The sequence below is a fragment of the Saccopteryx bilineata genome, chromosome 12 (genome assembly GCF_036850765.1).
Source record: "Saccopteryx bilineata isolate mSacBil1 chromosome 12, mSacBil1_pri_phased_curated, whole genome shotgun sequence".
Taxonomy (NCBI): Eukaryota; Metazoa; Chordata; class Mammalia; order Chiroptera; family Emballonuridae; genus Saccopteryx; species Saccopteryx bilineata.
The window spans coordinates 49,339,399-49,355,608 of NC_089501.1; the positions used below are offsets into that span (position 1 = coordinate 49,339,399).

The 16,210-nt window shown below is 41.0% G+C and overlaps 1 protein-coding gene across 4 annotated transcripts in view; it reads left to right on the forward strand.

The window, feature by feature from the left end:
- Positions 1-16,210, forward strand: part of ARID1B (AT-rich interaction domain 1B) — a 429,020-nt gene that overhangs the window by 120,540 nt on the left and 292,270 nt on the right. For all 4 annotated transcript variants that reach the window (XM_066248340.1, XM_066248338.1, XM_066248342.1 and 1 more), the window contains exon 3: positions 9,229-9,378. In XM_066248340.1, the coding sequence (XP_066104437.1) occupies positions 9,229-9,378 (150 nt within the window). The remainder of the gene's footprint in view (positions 1-9,228; positions 9,379-16,210) is intronic.

The window sequence follows — 16,210 nt, forward strand, 5'->3', positions numbered from 1 at the left end:
CCCAGGCGCTGGGAATGGCTCCATGGCCTCTACCTCAGGCGCTATAATGGCTCTGGTTGCAACAGAGCAACGCCCCAGATGGGCAGGGCATCACCCCCTGGTAGGCATGCCGGATGGATCCTGGTTGGGCACATGCGGGAGTCTGTCTGACTGCCTTCCCGTTTCCGGCTTCAGAAAAATACAAAAAATAATAAATAAATAAAAGTAACCAGAGAGTAACCTTACCTTGTGTGCAGCATGCTTGTTGCTGCTGTGCCTTTTGAATCCTTCATGCCATTTTTCTATTCCACAGTAAAGACTAACAGAGCGAAAGCAGTTTACTTAAGCCATTGAAAATCATCACGAGGCAGAGTGGGGTAGGTGGCAGGTGACAAGGAATCTTTGAGCAGGTCGAATAGCAGCTTTGGCTTGCATTGGTTGGCCGTATGTTTGTTAATCAGATCTGTGTACTAGCATTAGGGGGCACTCCCTAGAGCTCAGAGTTAATTTCATGAAAGCTAAATGATGTACCCCTGTATGAAATGGATAATAATGTTCCAGAACTAGTTACCCTCAAGAGGTAGCGTGAACTAGAAATATAAATCAGTTTAAGAAGGGTGTAAATAAATTCCCGGATAATAGAATGATAATGACAATGAAGAGGAGATAAAGGCTGTTCGGGACAGATGTCTGAGTTCTGGAAATTGAGGTCAGGAGAGGCACTGCTGTTGCGCCCCACAGCTGTATAGAATATTCTCTCTTCAGAACGGCGGTCTGACCTTCTGTTCGCTTCAACTGTGATTCGCTAACTAGAGAGCGGTTGGACTTAGAATAAGCAGTGACATTTTGTAAATGATTAATTATTGTAAAGAAATCCGAGAAGAGATTATATGTGTGTTATTGTCCCTCTTATACAATCTAATACTGTGCATACTTTTAAAGAAAATTTTAGGAAACAGATTTGTCATGTAAAAAGACTATTTATTACTGATGACAAATGAGAACTTTACAACTTCATTTCACAAATCAGTAGACTTACTTTTCTATACGGATTTTAAAACAAGGTTTAAGCTAAAGGAGTGGGTTAAAGTAGCGCAGACATACTGGTTAGTGTTCAGCGTGTAAAACCCAGAAGTTACCTGTTAGGAACAAGGATGTAGACAGATATGGAGGTGGGTTCCCTGCAGTGTGATCTGTGTAGCTAGTGTGTTTTTGTCGTTGGTGACCCAGTCTGTCCTGGGGTAGAAGACACTGTTTGACCCTTGAATGCTTTGCCAACTCCTTCTACCCCCGGTTGTCTTTTTTCTACTCCTCCAGGGAAGCTGGACAGCATTTGAAGGAATTTAGCTGAAGTGTACAGTGCATCCATTAAGTGCTCAAAGCACATTTGTTGATTGTTTCTTCTTTTTCAAGTGTGAAGGAGTCATTTCAGGAGATTGTGTAGCTTTTTGTTTTTCTCCCTTAGTCAAGCCCAAGGATAAGATTTTTCTTTTTAAAACAAGAAAATGAAAAAAAAGAAAAGCAACTGAATTGTTTAGAAGTCTCAGTTGGGAACTTAGCTTAAGGGAGTGGAGATTGTGAAGCAGTTGTAGGATCTTGACCTTGTAAACTTTATTTATTACCTTCTAGCACATTATTTTTGACTGGACATATTGACATAATAAAATTTTCTCATGCAGTTGGTTCAGCCACGCATTGGCTTAGCATCTGAATTTCTGGCTGTGGGGAATTTTCAGTCGGTCTCTTATGCATGGAAAATAGCATTTGATCTTTCTGTGCAATTGCAAGCTAGCAGAATTTGCCACAGTAATGACTGAAATGTAGTGGCTGTGATCTTAGGAGGGTTTTTTCCTGTGCTTTTTGGGCCTTTTCATTTTGTAGAATGTACCTGGACGGGCTCAAAGCTAGGAGGAAAACAGAAATTAAGGCGGTTTCTGCTGTTAAAGATAAATTGGTATAATATACTTTTTGGATAACTCCTAGAAAGACAGCGATAAATAATCCAAAATAAATTGCGTTTTGTTCTAGATTCATGAAAACACTGAGTTGGTTTAAGAAACGATAAATAACATTGTGGTGTAATTCTTCTAGGCTATTAATTTTTTACTTACATACTACACATAAACATTTTCATATTGTAAAACAGCATTATAAAATATATATTGATATATTGTTCTATAACCTGCTACCCTTGACCCCACCTCAGTAATCCATGGACAGACCTTGTTGTTATTACATACATATTACCTATAATAAAGTCCATTAATTTTAAATGTCTCTGTGCTATTTTATTGACTCCCCCACCTTGATTTTAACCAGGCCCTGTTGATGGACGTTCAGGGTGCTTCCGTGTATTTGAGTGTAGGTGCCGTGGTGGGGGTGCAGCGAACTCCTTGCGACACATGTCTTTTGCATACTTGTTTCATATTTTTCTTGAGAGAAATTCTCAAAAGTGGAATTCTGGGCTAAAGGGGTATTGTTTCTAAACATATTGTGATTTGCCTTCAATATTTGAACTTACATACCCACCATGCTTATTTAAATATGCCCAATTGCTATATAATATTGGGATTATGTAAAATGAAAATATGAAAATTCTCTGTTAAGCACCTAGGAATAGTTGTTATTTAATTATCAAATAGGAAATTGACCTCTAGGCATAAGTAAGGCAGGAATGGTTTTAACACAAACATAAAAAATATAAGGAGGAATTTTAGATGCTACCTTTATTATTAAGTGTGTGTACATATTCTGCCAGTATTTTTTAAAGTTACCATATGCATACAGTAACATGTTCAGATATTAAGTGTACATTTTGATGAGTTTTAACAAATACATATATCTATGAACCCACTACCCCATTTGAGATACAGAATATTTTCATTACTTCCAGAAAGTTTCCTCAAGTCTTTTTCTAGCCAGTCCTCCATAGCTCTCAATCACTGTGATTTCTAGCACTATAAATTGATTTTGCCTGTTTTTGAACTTCATATAAACAGATTATACAACATATTGAACGTGTATACATGTAATGTAGTTCTTGAGGGAAGTGTAGATTAGATACCAAAGCAAACTATGCTTCTTAGAACTAATGGATCTGAAACTGATGTGAAAATTATATAAAGTAGAACAATTAGTCTTTCTTTCCAAAGACGAAGTTGGACCCTTACCTTACACTGTATACAAAAGTTTCCTCAAATGGATCACAGACCCAAACATAAGAGCTAAAGCTGTAAAACTCTTAGAAGAAAACACAGGGGAATGCTTCGTGATATTGGACTTGGCAGTGATTTCTTGAAGTGGAGCCAAATGCATAGGCAACAAAAGAAAAGATAAATAAATGGGACTACATCAAAGTTAAAAACTTTCTATGCATCAAAGGACATTATCAAAAGACCAAAAAGCCTACTCATAGAACAGGAGAAAATATTTGCAAATTATATTTCATAAAAAGGATTAATATCCAGAATATATAAGCACTCTTAAAACTCAACAACAAAAAACAACGTATTTGAAAAATGAGAGAAGGACTTGAACACATTTTTCCTGGTTAAATCACCAAGTGGCCGATAAGCATGTAAAAAGATGCTCAACGTTGCTAATCATTAGAGAAATGAAAATCAAACCCACAATGAGTATGATACCACTTCACACTCATCAGGATGGCTGTTACAAAGCACGCAGAAAATAATATGGTCAAGGATGTGGAAAAACTGGACCCCTTATTACTGCTGGGAGCAATATAAAATGGCACAGCCATTGTGAAAAGTAGTCCGGCCGTTTCTCAAGGAATTCAGCATAGAAGTGTCATATATGGTCCAGCAGGTCCCCTTCTGAGTGTACGTATATCTAAAAGAAGTGAAACCAGTGGCTTGAACAGATATTTGTATGCCTGTTTACATAGCAGCATTATTCCCAGTAACCAAAGGGAGAAATAATCCCGCTGCCCACGATGGGTGACTAGGTAAACGTGGGCACACACTTACCACGGAGTCATTTTCAGCCTTAGCAAGGAATGAAATTCTGATGCTTTAACACGGGTCGGGAACCTTTTTGGCTGAGAGAGCCATGAACGCCACATATTTTAAAATGTAATTCCGTGAGAGCCATACAATGACCCGTGTACGTTATGCATTATCCAATAAAAATTTGGTGGTGTCCCAGAGAACAGCTGTGATTAGCTCTAGCCAACTGCAACCATGAACATGAGCAGTAGGAAATGAATGGATTGTAATACATGAGAATGTTTTATATTTTTAACGTTATTATTATTTTTATTAAAGATTTGTCTGCGAGCCAGATGCAGCCATCAAAAGAGCCACATCTGGCTCGCGAGCCATAGGTTCCCGAACCCTGCTTCAACATGATGAACCTTGGAGACATGCTGAGTGAAATAAACTAGACATAGAAGGACATATGTTAAATGATTATACTTATGTGAGGGGCCTAGAATAACCAGATTCATGGAGACAGAAATCAGAAGAGTGGTCAGCGGAGGCCGAGGTTGGGGGAAGGAATTGGGGAGTGGCTGTTCAGTGGAGGTGTGGACCTTCAGTTTGGAGTGCTGAGGCCCTGGAGGTGCATGGGGTAATGTTTGCACAACAGTGTGAATCTGCTCAGTGTCACGAACCTGTACTCTGGAAAATGATTAAATGGTGAATTTTATGTTATGTGTATTTTACCTCAGGAAAGAAGAATAGGAAAGTGCTCATTCAATTGCATATCATAAAATTAGTATGCTGGAATGCAGAAGTGTGGAGCTTTTTCTGTCCAAGAATATCTGTGTTAAGTTTAGGCCAATGTAACCGACTTCTTTTGATTTTAAATTGTTCTCTTCCAAAAAGAGGGACAAACTAATCATGTAAATAGATACAAATAATCCAGAGGTGATGGGTCCATAATAGAAACTAAAGTATATTTTCCTACCATAACTTCCAGGCTCACACCGAGGTGGGTTATAATATCTGCTGCAAGTGTTTTTATGAGCTGTTGTGCAGAAGGACTGTTGGACCGGACCAGGGCGTAGCTCGAGGCAGAAAGCTCTCACATCTATATGTCAGTGGTGTGCGATTTATAGCATGTGATTTATACAGTGATTCCAGGAGGCTCCGTCAACAAATACTCATTCAGTGTTTCCTACAGGCCGGGAAGTGCTCAGGACAGTGATGAACTAAACCGCCCAGGCCCGGCTCTTGTGGGATTTACATTCCAATGGGTGTGGTGGGCGGGGTGCTGTGATCAGATAAATTTGAGAAATCCCAGATTTAAAGGTGGGTGGGTTTTTTAAATTTTTAAAAGATCTCCCAGCTCTTTTAATGTGCTAATTAATGTTACGTTTTATTTTTATAGTACATGCATTTCAGAAACATTTTTGATTATAGGACTCATTTCAGATTTCACTTGGTTAGATATAGTGTTCCTTGTAGGAGCCATAGAGAAATGCCGGATAGAGTCCCAACTGTCAGAGGTTTGCTTTGGTTCAGTCCCCCCCCACCCCCCGCCCCCCGAAGGCCTGGAGCACATCAGGGCCCTGGTGTTGTAGCTGGCCATGCCCTGTACATAAGTAGCCGGCTGGCCAGGCACTCGCAGGTCCTCGCTGGACCTCTGCCTCTGTGCCGGGTGCCTCCTCGGCCTCTGCTGGGCAGTGATGACGTCGAGGGTCAGAGGGTCCCAGCCGAGGGCCCCGGGCTGCTTCCGGGTGATGCTCAGTGTTCCCAGCTGTTGGATGAAGCTGAACAGACGTATATCAAAGATTTGGATGGGACAAGTGATTTTAGTTTTATAATGTGTTCCTTTATTACTTTAAATATTTTTATAGTGATAATTTTAGTTAACCCATTGAACAACATCCACTCGTTAATAAACATTTCTTGACCAGCGGGTTCTCTTCCAGGAAGCACACCGCGAGTGCGGGTGCATGCATGCTAGTGATCAGCACAGACAGTAGACACGAGCACACAGTTCAGGAATGAACTCACTCACCGGATCAGAACCTCTCTCCTCCTGACCAGCGGGTTCTCTTCCAGGAAGCACACCGCGAGTGCGGGTGCATGCATGCTAGTGATCAGCACAGACAGTAGACACGAGCACACAGTTCAGGAATGAACTCACTCACCGGATCAGAACCTCTCTCCTGTGGTAAAGGACACCAGGAATGGCACGAGGATGAGGGAGGTTGGCCTGTGTCCAGGCAGCTAGGTGGTCAGGGTGCGGGCGACCCCTGAGCTGGAGAGGCCGGGTCCTCCGCTCTCCACACTTAGGTCCCGGTACTCAGTAACTTGGGCTTAAATTTCATTGGCCTTGAGCTGCCTGGCAATCTTCCTTACCCTGCATGTGGTTGAGAGCTGATAGACAAACAGGAAGACACATAAGTAGCCAAATTGATTTCACAAAACTGTAAGGAAGCTCACGTGCTATCCTCGGGGACCAGTCTCCGTGAGCGTTTCAACAGCACAGGGGGCTTCACGGGCCTCAGCCAAGTCCCTCGGGGATGGAGTTCAGGGTGACCAGCGATGGCCGAGCGCCCTGAGGGCACGTGGGAGGACGGGACAGAGACCCGAGCTGTGGTGACCTCCGGTGGCCACGGGCTCTGGGGCCATCGGTGTGACATGGCTCAGCCTGCTGATTTATGTTCCATAATGATTATTTGGTTGACGGTATCAGAGGAGCATATAATAGATCTTTGAAAGCCCTGCATCTAAATTGATTAAAACAAAAACAATATTGATTGTTAAAGAATTAGACTTTAGTTCCAGACAGCTGAGGTATTACATTGAGAAATTGCTCTTAAAGGTAAAACTTAGGAAATAATACTTCAGAGGGAATGCTACAATTTGTAGGTTAATAAACAATTGCAGCATCTTTGTAGAATGTCAAGTAAAATTATTATATTGCCAGTTATAATATTTATATTAATTGAGAAGGTAGCCCCATTTTACAGATGGAGATGTTGGACAGATATCATTCTGGTTGGCCGTGTTCTCACAACCGAGGTCCAGTGGACTTGGATTTAGGTGTTATGCATTTCTAACCCAGAGGGTCTTGCGCTGCCCTGGAGTAGTGCTCTCTGTCTGTAATGTGGCTCCCACAGGAAGGGCAGTGGACTAGACGACTGGCCCCAGGCCCCGGGGCTGTCCGCTGGCCCGCTGGGCTGTGTTACAAGTCACCTCTTCTTGGGCTCACAGGGCGCGGTGCCAGTTAGGTTAGTGTGAAATGAATTGGACCATGCATCTGAAGGGAGAAAAGAGGTTTGATAATCGTGGAAGACAGCAGTGAGGTCTCCCAAGCAGTCGTGTTGATGGCTCCCCTCTGAAGTCGCCGTGTTCTGTGGACTTGCCGGGCTCCGATGAAGAGATGTTCCTGCTGTCATCCACCCTCCTGCCCCTCAGGCTGCCTCCCTGCACCCCGACCTGCCTCGGAGCCTTTCCGAGCTGAAGTAGTGGAAGATTCTAGTACATCGTAACTGCTCTAGTGTCAGTAAACTCCTTCCTGTAACATGTCCTGTTGTTGTTTGCTTAGAAAATAGAGCCCCCCTCCACCACAAATAACACTTCCATATTGTGCAGAATGTTTCTGTAAACCAGGAAATCAACATATTAAAGTGCAGTTCCGAGGGGAGTTTGCTGGCTGTGTTCACTGAGCTTTACAGTCATCTTAACACCGGCGAAAGTGTTATCCTAACTGCTTCAAATCAAACTGCAAAGATGCTTGTGTGAAATACAGTATTAGATATCAAATCGAACATATGGGTGTTGAACGGAAGGGTATGTGTTGTGGGTAGTATATGGTATTTTAGCATGTGGAGTTGTATTTTATGGAAATTCTTTGGCTGGGCTTATGGCAAGGACATACATTCATTATGAGATACCAAGCTGTAAAATAAATAAAAGCAAAGAATTCAACTGTTCTGTTAAATGGTTTTCAGTACAAACTTGTCTGCTCTACTAACTTGGGGTCTGTGTGATGAGAGGCATTGTGAGCCATTGTGGCCAAATGTTTTGTAGTCATTGCTGACAGATCTTGGAAATAATCTTGATTGGTTCAGAAGGAAGATGAACTTGAACTTGGTGCGTTTTCCCCTCTTACTGCATTGTGTATGTTAGGAATTACAGTAGTAATTGGTCTTAGAGGCAAAGTAATACTTTTCTCCTTTACCATTCCCTCTTTTTTGTCATTCAGTATTCTCTAGTGAATTTGTTTTTCTTAGGCTTGTATCTGGAACTGATCACTGAATTCTTCAGTGTGGGCTCTGGGGCTGGAGGTCCCGGCGTTCTCTGATGCACCATATTGTGGTAGTAACAGTGCCCTCACCCTCGCATCTCCAGAGTGCTTTGCCATCCTGATGTTTTGTTTTTCTTCCCCTCTCCTGCTCTCTCCCCCAATTAGAAAAAATAAGTCAATAGATTTCTCATTTAAAAAAACATTAAAAAATATCAATGGTGTATTTATTGCATGAGAAAGGATTTTTTTTTGTTTTTTGATCAGTGATTTCAAGGATTTTTAGGCTCGTGTAAGTTAGAGGTGGAGAAGGCTCATTTCAGGCCATAGTTTACTCTGTATCTCTGGTCTTTGCAGCGCGGTACACTCTGCCTTACACCATTACCTGTTTTATGAACTAAGAAAATGCTAACCTTGTATTTGATACAAATTTCTTTCCTTCAAGAACTCATATTGATGGTTATATTATTTGATATTCCGAGTGTTCTGAAAGGGTTTCATTTGATTGTAAAGAAATGTAGTTTCTTTTTAGCAGAATAGTCAACGAAACGCTAATGAGCTACAAATGTAGCTGGGGAGGTCTGGCTAGCTGAAACAACACGCGTCCTGCATGCACCCTCGCCACACGCATTCTACAAAATATGAGTTTGTGAACTTGGACTGTTGGAGTTCATTTTCATCTTGTGTGTTGGCATGAGAATGGATTAACTTAATGCTTCTTTGACTTTCTTAGAAGGGACTATTTTTTAATGTCCGTATTAGGAGCTCCTCCCCCCTGGATTTTTATGAAGTTATCAATACTTGCTATCAGATAAAAATGTTATTTTTTAAAGCAAAGTCACATTAGCTTTTGCTTTCATTGCTAGTATGTGACTAGAAGGCAGGATATTGCTCTGTGTAAAATGATGGATATTAAAAACACTGAGTCCAGTTGCTTAGCAAAGAATCCACTTCATGTTGCTGAATTGAAACCGTACTTGATTTCATTGAATTGCACTTTTTGACTTTCTCACTTTCTTTCCTCCTTGACAGATGCCACCTCAGTATGGACAACAAGGTGTGAGTGGTTACTGCCAACAGGGCCAGCAGCCTTACTACAACCAGCAGCCGCAGCCTCCGCACCTGCCTCCGCAGGCTCAGTACCTGCCATCCCAGTCCCAGCAGAGGTACCAGCCACAGCAGGTGAGCCCGGCGACTGCGCCCTGGGCCTGGTGTCTGTCTTCGAGGGCCCAGGGTCCCGGGCCAGGCTGCGCCCTGAGCCATCTCCCTGGCCCGTTTTAAAAATCCTTTCTTCTTACTAGGAAACAATGTACTTTTGAGAAAAGGCAAAGCTATAATCTAAAGTACTTGTTTATGGCTGGGTGTTTGAGACGGACGGATAGGAAGATGTTTAATAGCCTCTGACATTCCTGGGAAGTGACAGCAGGAACGGTCAGCCTTCTCATGTTCTTTGTCTTTGTGTTCGGAACCTTTCAAGAAAGGCTCTGTCACTTTGAGGCTTATTCAGGGAAATGGTTTTGTTGATCGTTTCATCTTGCTAGTTGGCACATTCATGGTATTTCTATTTTGAGCTTTTTTTCTTTTTCTTTTTTTTTGGTTTTTGGATTTTGTTTTAATGGCAGGCACCACTATATTAAAACATTGTTGCCTTTGGCAGTGTTGTTTTTCTTAAACTACCTTATGGATAGATAATCACTTCAATATACTACGATGCTAAAGGGAGTCATGTACTTTAAGTATATTAAGTAGCTTCTAGTTTAAATTAGCCTTATTAAATACGCTTGTATGCTGTATATTTCGGCTTACATGATTTGTAGAAAAATAGTATATTTGCAGAAAAATGTATTTGGTAAAATTATTCAGTTTCATCTTGTTTTAGAGATTGTCACTGAGTGACATTTAAGGCAGCGTGAGCTAGGGACTCTTATTTTGAACCAAAATAAAACTTCCCGTCACAAGCATCATAATGTAACATTCTATTTTATATTTTTTTCTCTTTTTTGTGTGTGTAGTATAAGTCTGGTGAAGAGATAGAAAGACAAATGACATTGACTACTCAGTTTTTAAAGTGATTTTGTACCTCCTGAAGAGATTATTTAGGCTAAGCAAAATATATAAATATATAAAGCTTAATTTTAGTCAATTCAGCTGATTTCTTAAGTATTATCTTGGATTCATTTGCTTCTTCCCATGTGACTTTTATTTAAAAGTTCTAAAAGGAGTTTATGGTATTAAAACAAAACACGCTAAACATGTTAAATCCTGTCTTTTGCATACGTGTTTCAGAATTTTGTTATTATATGAAGGAATTTATAGAGGTATGAATGTACAAAATTTCCAAGTTATTTGTTCTGGTCTTTTATGAAAATGTGGGAAAAGAAAAAAAAGACTTTTTTTAACTTCTTTTTAAGTCTGAGACTGGTGTCTGGGTTTGTGAGGTATAAAGTTATAGGATTTTCAAGGGCCTTCAGCACCTTACTGAACGTCAGCACCTTACTGAACGTCAGCACCTTACTGAACGTCAGCACCTTACTGAATGTCTCTGTGGACACAGAAGGTTTTGTCATGTCATCAGAATTTAGGGAGAACTAAGTAGAGAGATTACATCGCTCATTTTATTTTACTTCAGTGTGCTAAAATGAATCTCTGATTGTGAAACCAATTTGACTTAGGATTCCTAGTGCCTGTCATTTCCTTCAAGAACAACTGAAAAATTTACTTCCTTTATGAAGCAGTTACTGATGATTTCTGCCACATGGCAATTAGTTATTTAATATCCTTCACATTTAAATATTTAAAACATAGTACAGGTAAAAATCTTACTGTAATGAATAGTATTTTAATGAGCTTAGTTTAGGTCTCTTTTATGCTTTGATTGATACTATTGTTATATGGAAGATACTATATAAGCATGACTTTTTAAAAATGTATTTACTGATTTGAGAGAGAGAGGAAGGGAGACAGAGAGAGAGAGAGAAAAAAAACCATCAGTCTGTTCCTGTATGTGCCCTGACTGGGGATCGATCAGTCCCTCAACATTGGCATATTGGAAAGGTGCTCTAACCAACCAGTAATCTGGCCAGGGCAGCCATAACTTTTTAACAGAAATAGTAATTTTTGTTTCTTCCTTGAAAAATCAAACATTCCTGCCTGACCTGTGGTGGCGCAATGGATAAAGCATTGACCTGGAATGCTGAGGTTGCCGTTCAAAACCCTGGTATTACCTGGTCAAGGCACATATGGGGGTTGATGCTTCCTGCTCCTGCCCTCTTCTCTCTCTCTCTCTCTCCCTCCCTCCCTCCTTCTCTCCTCTCTAAAATGAATAAAGTCTTAAAAAATAAATAAATAAAAGAAAAATCAAACATTCCTCAAAGTATGTTAGAAATATTTTCTTGTTTTCATACTCCCTAACTGCATAATGTCTAGTATTTTTTTAAGTTTCCTTAAGCTCATTATGGGACAAAGCAGTGGAAGTTTGAGACATGTAGGTAGCCTAATCAGAGGGTCTGGTTCGACAGGAACACTGTTTTTTAGGGAGTTTGATGTTTAAATTGATTAAGAAAGTTTGCCTAGGAAATGAGATCTGGTATTTTAGATATGATTAGTGCCTCGCAAAACAGAATAATTCCCCCAAATATATCCAAAAACAAAATAAAATTAATCAATAGAATACTTTTTTTAAAAAAGAATGTTTCGGCTGTTGACGGGGTGTGTGGATGCCCTGAGTTAGATCCCCAGTCAGGGCACACATGAGGAGTGACCCTCTGCTTCTCTTCTCTTCCTCTGCCTCCTTTCTCTCTTCCCCCCAAGCAGCCTGGGGCTTGACTGGTTTGAGGGTCAGCTCCAGGCGCTGAGGATAGCTCAGTTTCTTCTAGCGTTGGCCCCAGAATGGGATTGTCGGGTAGATCCTGTCGAGGCGCACTTAAAAAAAATTTTTTTTTCAAAATCAAGCTGAATTTTGATAACATGTATTACCAAATTCACATACATTTGAAAACCAAAGAAACTCAACTATATTTAATGGAATAGACCAGTTTTCCATAACAGACAGAACATGCCTTTCTGCAGACTTTGCTTTTGTTTCTAAACATAGCCTACATAGATTTTATATTAGGGAACTGATCAGCATATAACACTTTGTGCCATCTTAACGTGATTGATACAAAAGGTGATTTTAGGGTTCTATTAAGATAACTTCACATTGTCTTTAACATTTTTTAATGTGTAATATTTTGAATAATCGATATATTCATGTTTCATTAATTAAAACCTACATAGAAAGGATATAGATAAAAGTTTCCCACCACAGTTCTTTCTGCCTAACTCACAACTCACTCTGTCCTCTGCCAGATAACCACTTTATGTCTTTTGTATTTTCTTTATACAAAGAATATGGTTATTTTAATTTTTACACAAGTGGTGGCATACTATAGCATACTGTTTGCATTCTTATGTTCTTTGTAACCCTTACCCTTAAATATCTCTTCTGTAGATCTTTACAAGGGAGTACATAAAGCAGTTCTTCATTCACTTCTATAGATATTTATGTCCTTCTAGGAACATACCATGGTATATTTAACCAGTTCTCTTTTGGTAGGCATTTAGATTGTTTTTAGTTATTTGCAATTTAAGCAATATTACCATGAGAAACTTTTGAGTATCTGTCATTTCATAAATGTGCAAGTGTATCTGTAAGATAAACTCCTGGGAGCAAAACGCATTTACACTTTCGGTAAGTACTGCCAGATTGTTCCTCCTAGGGGCTGTACCAGTGTAGACTCCCACCATGGATGTGCGAGAGTACTCATTTCCCGACACGTGCCAACGGCACAGTTCTTCAAAGTGTCTGGATTGTTGCCAGTCTGATAACATAGTTTTAATTTGCATTTATCCTGTGATTGATAGTTGAACATCTTATATTGAAAAGTATTTGTGTTTCTTTTTTTTTTCTCTGGAATTTAAACTCATATTTCTTTTTATCTTAAACTTTTCTATTTAGTTGGTGGTCTTTTAAAAATTGATTTATGCCCTGGCCGGTTGGCTCAGTGGTAGAGTGTCGGCCTGGCATGCGGGAGTCCCGGGTTCAATTCCCGGCCAGGGCACATAGGAGAAGCGCCCATCTGCTTCTCCACCCCTCCCCTTCTCCTTCCTCTCTGTTTCTCTCTTCCCCTCCCGCAGCCAAGACTCCATTGGAGCAAAATTTGCCCGGGCACTGAGGATGGCTCTGTGGCCTCTGCCTCAGGCGCTAGAATGGCTCTGATTGCGGCAGAGCGATGCCCCAAGATGGGCAGAGCATCGCCCCCTGGTGGGCATGCCAGGTGGATCCTGGTCGGGCGCATGCAGGAGTCTGTCTGACTGCCTCCCCGTTTCCAACTTCGGAAAAATACAAAAAAAAAAATGATTTATAAAAGCTCTTTGTATGTTAGGGAGACTAGACCTTTGTGATCTGAGTTACTAACCAGTGTCCTCATCTTGTCATTTGTCTGTTGACAAATGGGACCTTTGTCAATGGGATCTTTTTTTCTTTTTTCTTTTTTTGATGGGGGTCCTGTGGAGGGCCTTTTAAGTTAAAGTTTATGTAGTCAAAAGGACCATTCTCTTCTTTTATGATCTTTGGTTTTACTTTTAGCAGGAGTATGAGCCTTCCGTATTTCAGAGTTACAAAGGAGCTCGCGCCTGTTGTTTCACAGTGTTTTCATAGATCCACTATTTATGTTTCAGTTCTCCTGGTCTGTGGAGAGAGCTGTGATCCAGCCTAATCGTCTTTTTCTAGATGGCTGCGTGGTTGATGAAGTCCCTTTCCTGTGAAGGCTGCTTTATTAGGGCTCTTCAGAGAAGCAGAACCATAGGGTGTGTGTGCGCACATCCAGAATGTGGACGCACATTCCATTGGTTAGGGTAAAGAGGTTTATTATAAGGAACAGTCTCACAGACTTATGGAGCCTGGCGAGTCCAAAACCCACAGTGTGGGCTGACCTGTTGGGAACCCAGCAGGGCTGACGTTTCAGTTCTAGTCCGAAGAGGGCAGGCTGGAGGCCAGGAAGGGCCCACGGTGACGATGGAATCGGAAGGCAGTTTGCTGGAAAGTTCCTCTTGTTCCAGAGCCTGGTCATCTCCTTCTTGTCAGACCTTCAGCTGGTTGGATGAGATAGACCCTCAGTGTGGAGAGCAGTCCACTGTAGGTCAAGTCACTGATTTAGATGTTAATTTTATCCAGAAACACTCCCAAGTTAACACATAAACTTAGCTATTTGAGTTATCTTTTCCCGTTTGAATGGAAAAGCCACTTTTGTTAGTTGTTGAATTTCCTTAGGTACAGTGTGTTGGGGCTATGCGGGATTTTTGTTCTTTTGTACTGGTCCTATTAATGCAGCAGTACTGTATTCAGTTCTTAATACTTTTTAGTATCTTGTAGTTAGTATATCTTTATTAGTTTTTTTAAATTAAGGTTTTCTTGGCTATTTGTGTTTGCTTATTTTTTTATATAAACTTTTCATTTTCTACTATGTTTTTTCCTAAGAATTTTGTCTTTTTTTTTATTGTTGTTATTATGATGGGGTCTTCTTGTTCATTATATCTTTTTCTGTGAAACATGATGCAAAAGAAAATAGTGAAAAAGAATTGACAATTCTTTTTGAACATGTTTTGCCCACTGACGGCAGATGAGGAACACACTTGGGCTAAAACAAGTTGGGTTTATGTATGGAGCCTCATGGGACGATGTGGGGTCGGGGCGTTACAAGCTTGGGACTCGTGCTCCGTGATTCTAGGAGGGCTTGAGGATGTGGTGGTCTGTCCTGACTGGGCTACTCTCAAAAAGCTAGTGACCTTTGGTGATTAGGTGTGTCTTCACTTTTATCTTGAGGCAGGAGGATTACAGTGGGGACAGGTTTTCCTTGGGAAGAGGCATCAGCCGCTTGGAGAAAGACAGGAGAGCCGGGTAGTGGTTTTGTTGTCAGAAAGTGGCCTCGTCCACATCTACTCTGGGCACTGGCCGTGCACAGTGAGGACACTCCGGTCTGCCAGTCCACTGGTGGGCGGCCAGCTCTCTTTCCTTCCCGCCCTCCCACCTGCCAGCCCCTCCTCTCTTGAGTGACTGGCTCTCCTCTTCATTCGGTTAGGTGGTTTGCCATTTCTTTCATAACGTTTTCAAAAAGAGCTGTTGTACTTACACATGTATATTCCCATCCTTTATTTTTAGTTGTTAACATAAATTGATTTTAAAATTATATTTTCTCATCGTTACCAGTGTATACAAATGTAATGAATGTACTGTAGTATATTAATTCATTTTGGTCCTGTCACCGTTTTAAATTCTTATTAATTCCATTAACTTCATCTTTAGTAGATTATTTTAGGATTCCTCAATTTAGAAAACAAATACTTTAAAAAAAGTCACCCCCTCTTTTTTTTGTCTTTCTGAAGATGAACTTCTCCAGTGCATTGTTTGAAAGAATTGTTTATTCTTTTATCTCTGATTTTAAAAGAAGGCTTTCAGCTCTTTATCATGAAATATGCTTATTCTTTTTTTGGGGGGGGGGTAAATTGTGTGTGTGTGTGTTTTAAGTAGTAAATCATTAGCATTTATAGGCTCCGCCAGTGAGAGAGTCAGTGTTCCTGGAGCCTCTCTCCTAGTCTTTCCTTCCTCAATTAGTAGCCTGATAATCCAGCTATGGGGTTGCTGCTGCCTCTGCCTGGATAGTGAGAGGCTCAAAGAGCTGGCAACTCCCCACTCTATTTCCACTCAGCACAGGGCTCTGGGTAAGGCTCAGTCAGTCAGAGCTGCTAGCATAATCAGGCGGGGCTTCCGCCCACTCAAAGACCTCTGGCTCTGCCACTCTGTGGGATAACACGGGCGCGCACTGCCGAGGCACTCGGAGGAATCTCTCTCCCACTATCTGCGCGCGCAGATCAGGATATCAGGCCAGCAGTCTCACACTCTGAGTGAAACCCCCTCCCGCACGGAAAAGTTGCTGCGTTGGAATTGGCTCTCACTCCCTCCCCGTGAGCGGCT